Below are 9,920 nucleotides of genomic sequence, written 5' to 3'. Positions count from 1 at the left end.
CAGCCAACGCGAGATTTAAGTTGGTACCAATTGTAAATTTTTATTATAATTACAAAAAGTACTGAAATCCGAACAAAAACAGTTTCACTGTAAAAAAAATCGCGCCAAGTCCACGTTCATAAGACTATTAAGAAAAAAAAATTTTTTTTTCTTTACAAAAAGATATAAAATAGAAAAATTAAATAATCCAAGTAACCGATATGATTGTATATGATTTTCGGAAATTAAAAAAAACTTTATTGTAAATTTGAAAATTAAAAAAAAAATTTTGGAACGTACTTGGTGTGCGTCATTGTGTATTTCAATTTTTTTAAAGTCCTAGTAAATAGATTTTACGAATTTCATTAAAAGTAAAATATTTTGCAACCACGCACACTAAATACGTTCCAAATTTTTTTTTTTAATTTTCAAATTTACAATAAAATTTTTTTTAATTTCCGAAAATCAAATACAATCATATCGGTTACTTGAATTTTTTTATTTTTTTATTTTATATCTTTTTGTAAAGAAATAAGAAATTTTTTTTTCTTAATAGTCTTATGAACGTGGAGTTGGCGCGATTTTTTTTTTACAGTGAAACTGTTTTTGTTCGGTTATAATCACTGAAAAATATTGGTGCGTGCTGGGATCGAACGCGGGTCCCATTATTTCGAAAAGCGAGCACTGAGCCGACCAGGTCATTGCCAGCCTCTTTTTTTTTATTGTTATTATTGTTATTTTAATTATTTATAAATTAATTGTTTTGTTTTTTTGTTTTTATTAGTTTAGATGAAATGACAACTGCTGCGCTCCGGGGGATTAATGGGATCAGCTGTCAGAGATTGAAGCTTTTTTATTATACTGATGTATTATTATGACACATCTTATGAGCAGTTTCTAAATATTATTTTTATTTATTTAATTAGAACTTAGAGGATATTTTTTTTTTTAATTGCAATTATAATTTTTCTAGCCTTTTACAAGTGAAGTTTTTTATTTTTCAATAATTTTTTCGCTGAAAAAAAATTCTAAAAAATTTTACATGCCTGCTAGCTTATTTTTATAAAATTTTTTAGTTAGAAAAATCATTTTTTTTTAATGATACTGAAATTGAAAGATATTTGATAGTTTTTAGAATTTTTTAACAAATAAAAAATGGCAAAAATAATTTATTTTTAAAAAAATCGTATTTTAAATCTCCAAAAAATTATAAATGCCATTTTCTAAGAATATTTTTTTATTTTTAATGATACTGGACTTAAAAATCGTCTAATAATTTTTAGAATTTTTTAACAAATAATGGCAGGAATCATTTATTTTTAAAAAATTCTTATTTAGAAGCTCAAAAAAATTATAAATACTATTTTTTAAAAATCGTGTTTTGTGTCTAGTTTATTTTTCTTAAAAAATAAAAATAATTGTCTGCTAGTTTTAGTGTTATCTTTTTTTTAATATATTTTGTAAATTATTTTTTAATGATAATAAAATTGACCATCTGACCATTTTTTGATTACTTTTACAAAATTATGACTAAAAAAAATTGACATTCAATTTAGCTGTCAGTTTGCAATTTTCTTAATTTTATTTAACAAAAAAATTTATTCCAAAATATTATTTTTAAAAAATTGTAGTTTTAATTTTTTTTAATTTCTAGATATCAATTTTTTTTTGACATAATTTATTTTTTATAAAATTCTTAAAATATTTTAATAATATTATTAAAAATATGCTAAATTAATTTTCATAAAAAAATTGCACTATTTTAATTACTTTAAAATTTATATTTTTCTCTCAGTAATTTATAAAATTTTAGACAATTTTTTATAAAACTAAAGTCAGCAAACATTTAAAAATTTTATTTATTTTTATTAAAAATCAATTATATAAAAAAAAATATTTTTAAAAAAGTTTGCACTTGGTCATTTCTTTTTTATTTTTAAATATGGAATTTTTAATTAAATTTTTATCACATTAATTTATTTTTAAAAATAAATAAAAAAAATCTGTCAAATTGACAATTTTTTCAATTTTTTTGAACAAAAAAATTTGTTCCAAAAAATTATTTTTAAAAAATTACATTTTTAATTTTTTTCTAATTTCTACCTGTCAATTTTTCATTTTTTTACCACGACAATTTATTTGTAAAAAAATTATCAAACATCTGCTGAATTAATTATAGTAATAAAATTAGCCGAAATTTTTAATTTTGCTTAATTTATTAAATTAGAATTAAAAAGTACTTTTAAAAAAATGCATTTATAGTTTTTGAAGTTTTTTACAAATGAAATTTTTTTGATAAAAAAAAATTAAAAAATTTTTAAATGTCGGCTAAGTTTATTTACATAAAATTAAGAGACATTTGACAATTTTCAGTATTTTTTTTATTAATAAAATTATTACAAAAAAATTAAAAGAAAAAATTCCACATGTAAGAAATTTGAAAAACTATACGTGCAATTTTTTAAAAATATTTTTTTATTGCAAATTCAATAAATAAAAAATTTTCGCTATCGGCTAATTTTAGTTTCATAATTAATTTTCATTGTTTAAAACCTAAATTACCAAACAAAAACTTAAAATCAGCTGATTTTATCACAATAATGAGCTTATCATTTTTAATAACAAAAAAAAACTACTAATCGCTAAAAAAATATCGAGAATCGATTCTAGACAATTCGACGAGAGCGCCACCAAAATAAACTTAGAAGTTTCTTCAAGTGTCAAAAAGTGCGGTTAAAAGCAATCATTTAATTAAGTGAACAGTAAGTAATTATTTAAACAAGTACAAATTGGAATAATGCCGTGTTGGTACTACGACAAAAAAGAACTGAGACACACTCCATCAATCCAAGACTCTATAGACTACGAAACAGAATGCAGGTACAGAAAAGAAGGCGCCAGATTTATAATAGACACTGGCTCGAAGATGGATTTAGGTTATAACACTATGGCAACTGGAGTTGTTTATTTTCACCGTTTTTACATGTTTCACTCATTTAAACAGTTTCCTAGATACGTAAGTCCCTTAATTTTTTACCAACTCGATCAACTAACCAGCCCTGATGATCCTTTATCAAAATATTCACCCCCTTCAGTCATTATTGTCCTGTAACTTGGATCCGCAAATCATCTGGTGACTATGACTGGTGGATGTTTTTCAGGTCACTGCTTGTTGCTGCTTATTTTTGGCGGGGAAAGTCGAGGAAACTCCTAAAAAATGCAAGGATATTATTAAGACAGCTAAAACTTTGTTGACTGATCAAAAATTTGCGACATTTGGAGAGGATCCGAAGGTAAGTTTGTTTTTAGAAGCAAAATTATAGACATCTGACAGCTCAAGGAATTTTTTTATTTGGATTATTTTATGATACTAAAGTTAGCCGACGTTCAAAAATTTTTCTATTTTTTTTCAACAATTAAATTTCAAGTAAAAAAACACTTTAAAAAAATTGCACGTATAGTTTTTCAAATTTTCTACATGTGAAATTTTTTCTTTTAATTTTATTGTTACAGTTTTTTCAACAAAAATAATTATAAAAATTTTCAGATGTCGGCTAATTTAATTTTCATGATTATTTTATAGAAAATTTTAATCACATTGAAATTGACAAATATTAAAAATTTTTTTTAAATTTTGTAGCAATTAAATTATCAAAAAAAATTTAATGAAAATTAATTTAGCATGAAATTAAAGTTAGCAGTCACTTGACCATTTCTTAATTTTTTTTAACAAACAAATTTATTTAAAAAAATTATTTTTAAAAAATTGCATTTTTAGTTTTTTAAAATTTCTTTATGTCAATTTTTTTAAACGTTTTTTGTAATAATTTATTTGTTGAAAAAATTCTAAAAATTATTATATCTGCTGAATTAATTTTCATTAATTTAGCAGATATTTTATTATTTTAAGAATTTTTTTAACAATTAAATCATGTGAAAGAAAATGAAAAAAAAAATTGACATTTAGAAAATTAGATAAATAATAAATGCAATTTTTTAGAAATAATTTTTCGGAGCAAATTTATTTATTAAATAAAATTAAAAAATTATCAACTGCTAACTTTAATGACATAAAAAGTTAATCGAAAAATTTCATATGTGAAAATTAATAAAAATTACAAGTGAAAATTTTTAGAAGCATTTTTTTATTGGAATTGATTTGTTCAAAAAATTTTTTTAATTGACAGCTGACGGCTTAACTTCAATGTTATAATTTTTATGACATATAAATTAGCAGTCACTTGATCATTTTTTAATTTTATTTAACAAAAAAATTTGCTCCGAAAAATGATTTTAAAAAAATTGCATTTTTATTTTTTTTTTTTTTCTACATGTCAATTTTTTTTCTTCTGTTTTTTATGTCATAATTTATTTGTTAAACAAATTTTATGTGACAAGTTATTTTAAGAAAGTTTTGCTTGTTGAAATAGAAATAAACTATGAATACAATTTTTGATAGTAGCTTATTAATATGAATTTATTTTTTTAAATAAGTCTAAAAAAATGTCAGATGTCTACTGATTTAAAAAACAATTAATTTTTTATTATTAATTATAATTAATAATAATCAATAATTATTGATTTTTTGTTTTATTTTAGGAAGAAGTAATGACACTTGAAAGAATTTTATTGCAAACAATAAAATTCGATTTGCAAGTTGAACATCCCTATAGTTATTTATTAAAATACGCTAAATGTCTAAAAGGTATTGTATTGATTTTTAATTAAATTTTTTTCAAAAGTGAGTGAAGGTACTGTGGAAGATTTGACACGTTAAGGGGGTCCTCTGGTTTGACGCCCTGATTTTTGAGCATTTTTTTGGGATTTTTTTGTAAAGACCAATGAAGAGATAGAACTTTGAATTTTTTACCATTTATTTATACATATTTCAAGAGTATACAGTTAAATTTTGAGCTAAAAACATTCAGTAGAATTAAAGTTATAGTGGCCTGAAGACACCCGCCTCGAAAAAAATTGACGCTCACTTCCTCCATCATATCAGCTGATTGGCTAATCTGAAATCAAAAAACCCGGCGGGGTTTTATTCTATATACTTAAATACAAGGAGTGAACTACGATAAAAAAAAAAATTTTTAAAATTGGATTTTTGACAGACTTCGGAACAAAAAAGTCGGAATTTAATTTTTTTTTCCTAAACTTTTTGATACAAAAAAAATAAAAATTCTCAAAATTTTTTTTTGATCGTAGTTCACTCCCCGTATTTAAGTATACAGAAGAAAACCCCGCCGGGTTTTTTGATTTCAGATAAGCCAATCAGCTGATATCATGGAGGAAGTGAGCGTCAATTTTTTTCGAGGCGGGTGTCTTCAGGCTACTATAACTTTAATTCGACTGAATGTTTTTAGCTAAAAATTTAACTGTATACTCTTGAAATATGTATAAATAAATGGTAAAAAGTTCAAAGTTCTATCTCTTCATTGGTCTTTACAAAAAAATCCCAAAAAAATGCTCAAAAACCAGGGCGTCAAACCAGAGGACCCCCTTAAATGAAAAAATTTTTTACTTTAAAAAAAAAAATATCTTTACGTATTTTAAATAAACAGAATAATCAATTAGTTTATTGAATTTTTTACTAGTCTAATTTTGAGATATTGAAGTGTTTTTTAACCATGAAAATAAAAAATTTCCAAATTTATTTGTAAATATCTATTTTTATTAATTAGAAAATAATTTTTGAATGAATTTACATTAATTTTATTATGACTAAAAATCATTTTTAGTTATTTTAAAAATTTATTTATAGGAGATAAAGGTAAATTACAAAAAATGGTACAAATGGCTTGGACATTCGTAAATGATAGGTAAACTATTTATTTTTAAAACAAATTTTTAATCGTAACATAAATACTGAACATCAAATAAATTTAAAAGATAAACTAATTTTTATTTATTTATTTTTTTTAAGTTTATGTACTACATTGTCATTACAATGGGAGCCAGAAATAATAGCAGTAGCGCTAATGTATTTAGCTGGAAAATTAAGTAAATTTGAAGTTGTTGATTGGAACGGCAGACAACCAAAACACTTGAGGTGGTGGGATATGTTTGTCGAAGATGTTACAATGGATTTATTAGAAGGTATTTATTTATTAATTTATATTTAACACAGAAAAAAATATTTACTTGAATTAAGAAAATTTTTCGGAAGACGAGTTGTTTTGGAGTAAGAACAAATTTTTTTCAGCTTAATAAAACTTGAATTTAACCAAGAGAATTTTAATTTTTTTGAGTTAAAAAAATAATAATTATTTTATAATTTTTTAACATTTGTCTCGCAACATAATCTTGGTTAAAAAAATGTATTAAAGTTAGTTGACATTTTTTTAATTTTTTCAACAAATTACACTAAAAAAAATTCCACTAATAATCTATATTATTAAGACAATAAGAAAAATTTTGTCTCCAGGATAGTCATATTATAAAATCGGGTTTTTAAAATTAAATTTAGTGTCATTGAATTTGCGCCTTTTCAAGGTTTCATATCATTCTCACCAATCGTCAATTTATTATAAGTATTTAGGCTGCATTCGAAAATGCTCTATCTCTAGATACATAATTAAGAAATGACCTTGTATCTTGTGAACTATTGACATTTTTAAAGATATAAGCTCACCCCGATGTTACACTCATCAAGACCTTTCATTCGAGTACCCACATCAATTTTTCATATGTTTATATATATTATGTATATGTATATATGAAAAATATGTCAAAATGCATGTCGGTACTCAAATGAAAGCTCTCGATGAGTGTAACATCGAGATGAGTTTATATTTTTAAAAATGTCAATATTTAAGAAACTATAGTGAAATTTAACAATAGTCATTATTTAATAAAACAAAATTTAATTTTTTTTATTTCATAAGTCAAGGCAGTCACATAGTGACTGCAAGGTTGCTAATTTTATTTTTATTTTTATATGTTGAATTTTTCTACCAAATTTTTTTCATAAATTTTTGCCATCTGGCTTTTTGCCTTGACATTTAAAATTGAATAAATAAAATAAAATAAAATAATAATTTTATTGCTAAAAAATTTCTACCTGCGTTAAGACTATTTTATTTTTTCAAGTAAAATTATTTTTTGTTTTTAATAAAAAAAAAAATATAAAATGAAAAATAAAATTCTAAAATCTAAATAATCATTTTTAGATATCTGTCATCAAGTATTAGATTTATATTCACAGGCTAATAATGCAAAGCCTCCAGATTCACCACCGATGACACCATCAAATCACGCAACCGCTGAAGTAATAACAACACCTGCGTCTATTGAATCAGCATCCAATACTCCGAACAGTAAGTTTATTTAATAAAATAATTTTCAATAATTAAAAAAAAAAAATTTCGCAACAAATTAAATATTTAATCAACTGGTGATAATTAATAATTAATAATTAATAAAAATGATCTTTTGCAACAGCAGGAACGCCAATAAAAATCCAAAAAATAGAAACAACGCCAGTTTCATCAAACGGCTGCCCACCACTGGAGCCTCCAGTCCTTCAACCAGAAACCGTGGTGAAACCAATTGAAATTCCACCCCCGCACTATACTACGTACCCACCGAATTTCGCACCAGCACCCGCGCCATACCCTGGAGTGTTTCCTCCAGCAAATATCTCGGTACCGCCACCCTCGGTGAATCCGATGAATCATTTAGTGCCAGCGATGCGGCTGGCTCCTCCGATCCGTCCGGCTCAGCCGCCTCCCACTCCAGCTCCACCGTTTCAATCATACGGCTATCCTACAAACGCCACCTACTTTTCATCGGGGAATTCCGTTCCTGGAAATCCTCCTCGTCCTTACTATCCACCTCCCTCATAAGCTAAATCGTTTTGTACTATTTTTATTAAGTAATTCACTGGATAATATTTTATTTGATGCGACAGTTAAAATATTTTCAGTTTAATGAAATTATGTTTTGGTTAAGAGAAAATTGTCAAAGTTCATGGAGGAAGATTATGATTTTTTTTTTTTTTTTTTTTTTTTTTTCCAATGGAGATTGAAGTTTCCGTTTTGGTCAGCTGCTTTTTGGTGATCAAATTGAATTGAACATATTTGTATTTTAAAATTTGATACTAATAATAATAATAAAAAAAGAAAAGAAAAAAAAACGTAAGTTTTTTTTTACTAGAAAGCAATAATAATAATTTAATTATTATTTTTTTTGATAGTCAATAAATTATATTGAAAATATTGAATTTATTTGTGAAATTTAAATTTATTGTAACCTTTATTATGTGATAATGAAATTAGGATGTATTGTATAATTTTTTCGGTTTTTTTTTTTTTTTTAATTAGATCTTAATAATTAGATTTCAACAATATAATCTACCGTAATGAAACTATTGGATTTTGATAGTTATATCTAAACAATTAGATGTGAATGTAAGATCGAACTATTGGATGTTAATAATTAAATCTGATTTATTTATCTAAACAATAAGATTTAATTATTGGATTTTAACAATTAGATCTAATAATAAGATCTGGTGAATTTAGATTTTAATAATTAAATCTGAATAATCAGATCTAACTGTTGCATTCAAACAATTAGATCTTAATATTGGATCTTACAATAAGATCTAATCATGAGATCTGATTTATTAATCTAAACAATTAGATTTTAACTATTAGGTCTAAACAGCCTGATCTAATTATTAGATCTGAAGTATCAGACCTAACTATTTGGTGAAAGCAATTAGACTGTATTATTAGATCTGAAAAATGAAACCTGAGTAATAGAATTTATCTATTAGATCTGAACAATCAGATCTTATTATTAGATTGAAGCAATAAATCTAATTATTGGATTTTAACAATTAGATCTAATCATAAGATTTTGTGTATTTAGATTTTAATAATTATTTAATCTAAATAATCAGATCTAACTGTAACATTTAAACAATTAGATCTTACTATTGGATCTTACAATTAGATCTAATCATAGGATCTGATTTATTAATCTAAACGATAAGATTTTTACGATTAAATCTAAACAGTCTGATCTAGTTATTAGATCTGAACAATCAGATCTAACTATTTGGTGAAAGTAATTAGATCGTATTATTAGATCTGAACAATCAGATCTAACTATTAAATCTGAAAAATCAGATCTAACTATGAGATCTTAACAATCAAATCTTATTATTAGATCTGAACAATCAGATCTTATTATTAGGTTGAAACAATTAGATCTAATTACTGGATTTTAACAATTGGATCTAATCATAAGATTTGGTGTATTTAGATTTTAATAATTATTTAATCTAAATAATCAGATTTAACCAGTCAGATCTAACTATTAAATCTGAAAAATCAGATCTATCTATTAGATTTGAGCAATCAGATATAACCACTAAATCTGAACAATCCGATCTTATTGTTAGACCTGAACAGTTAGATATAATAACCATTAGATCTGAACAAACCGATCTCATTATTATATTAAATTAATTAGATCTGGACAAACAAATTTAACTATTGAATTGAAACGATCAGATCTGAAAAACTAGATTCCACTAAGAGATCTGAATAATCACATTTAAACAGTAAGATCTAACTATTAAACCTAAATAATCAGATCTCTCTATTAGATCTGAACAATTTAAATCTAACTGTTAGATCGGAACAATACGATCTGACTATTAGATCTGAACAATCCAATCTTATTATTAGATAGAAATAATCAGATCTGAAAAATTAGATCCCACTAAGAGATCTGTATAATCAGATTTAAACAGTCAGATCTAACTGTTAAATCTGAACAATCGGATCTCTTTATTAGATCTAAAAAATTTAGATCTTAACAATCAGATCCAACTATAAAATCTAAATAATCAGATTCAACCATTAGATTTAAACAGTCAGATCTAGCTATTAAATCTGATCAGTCAGATCTAACTATTAGATCTGAAC

General features: G+C 24.3%; 1 protein-coding gene across 3 annotated transcripts; it reads left to right on the top strand.

Annotated features, from left to right (window-relative positions):
* The first annotated feature begins 2,602 nt into the window (after nucleotides 1–2,602).
* Nucleotides 2,603–8,134, top strand: LOC123267157 (cyclin-K). 3 transcript variants are annotated; one of them, XM_044731699.1, is made up of 7 exons: nucleotides 2,603–2,995; nucleotides 3,141–3,272; nucleotides 4,579–4,684; nucleotides 5,744–5,801; nucleotides 5,906–6,078; nucleotides 7,152–7,298; nucleotides 7,426–8,134. In XM_044731699.1, exons 1-7 carry the CDS (start codon nucleotides 2,777–2,779, stop codon nucleotides 7,824–7,826), a joined length of 1,236 nt encoding a protein of 411 aa, XP_044587634.1. In that variant the 5' UTR covers nucleotides 2,603–2,776; the 3' UTR covers nucleotides 7,827–8,134. The 3 variants fall into 3 exon arrangements, with proteins under 3 accessions (XP_044587634.1, XP_044587635.1, XP_044587633.1); XM_044731700.1 differs by having other exon boundaries at nucleotides 2,610–2,859; nucleotides 7,423–8,134; XM_044731698.1 differs by having other exon boundaries at nucleotides 2,611–2,995; nucleotides 7,423–8,134.
* Nucleotides 8,135–9,920: the final 1,786 nt, after the last annotated feature.

The sequence above is a fragment of the Cotesia glomerata genome, linkage group LG6 (genome assembly GCF_020080835.1).
Source record: "Cotesia glomerata isolate CgM1 linkage group LG6, MPM_Cglom_v2.3, whole genome shotgun sequence".
Lineage (NCBI taxonomy): Eukaryota > Metazoa > Arthropoda > Insecta > Hymenoptera > Braconidae > Cotesia > Cotesia glomerata.
Note: the sequence above shows the minus strand (reverse complement) of the source record. Positions and strands in the feature narration are given on the sequence as shown.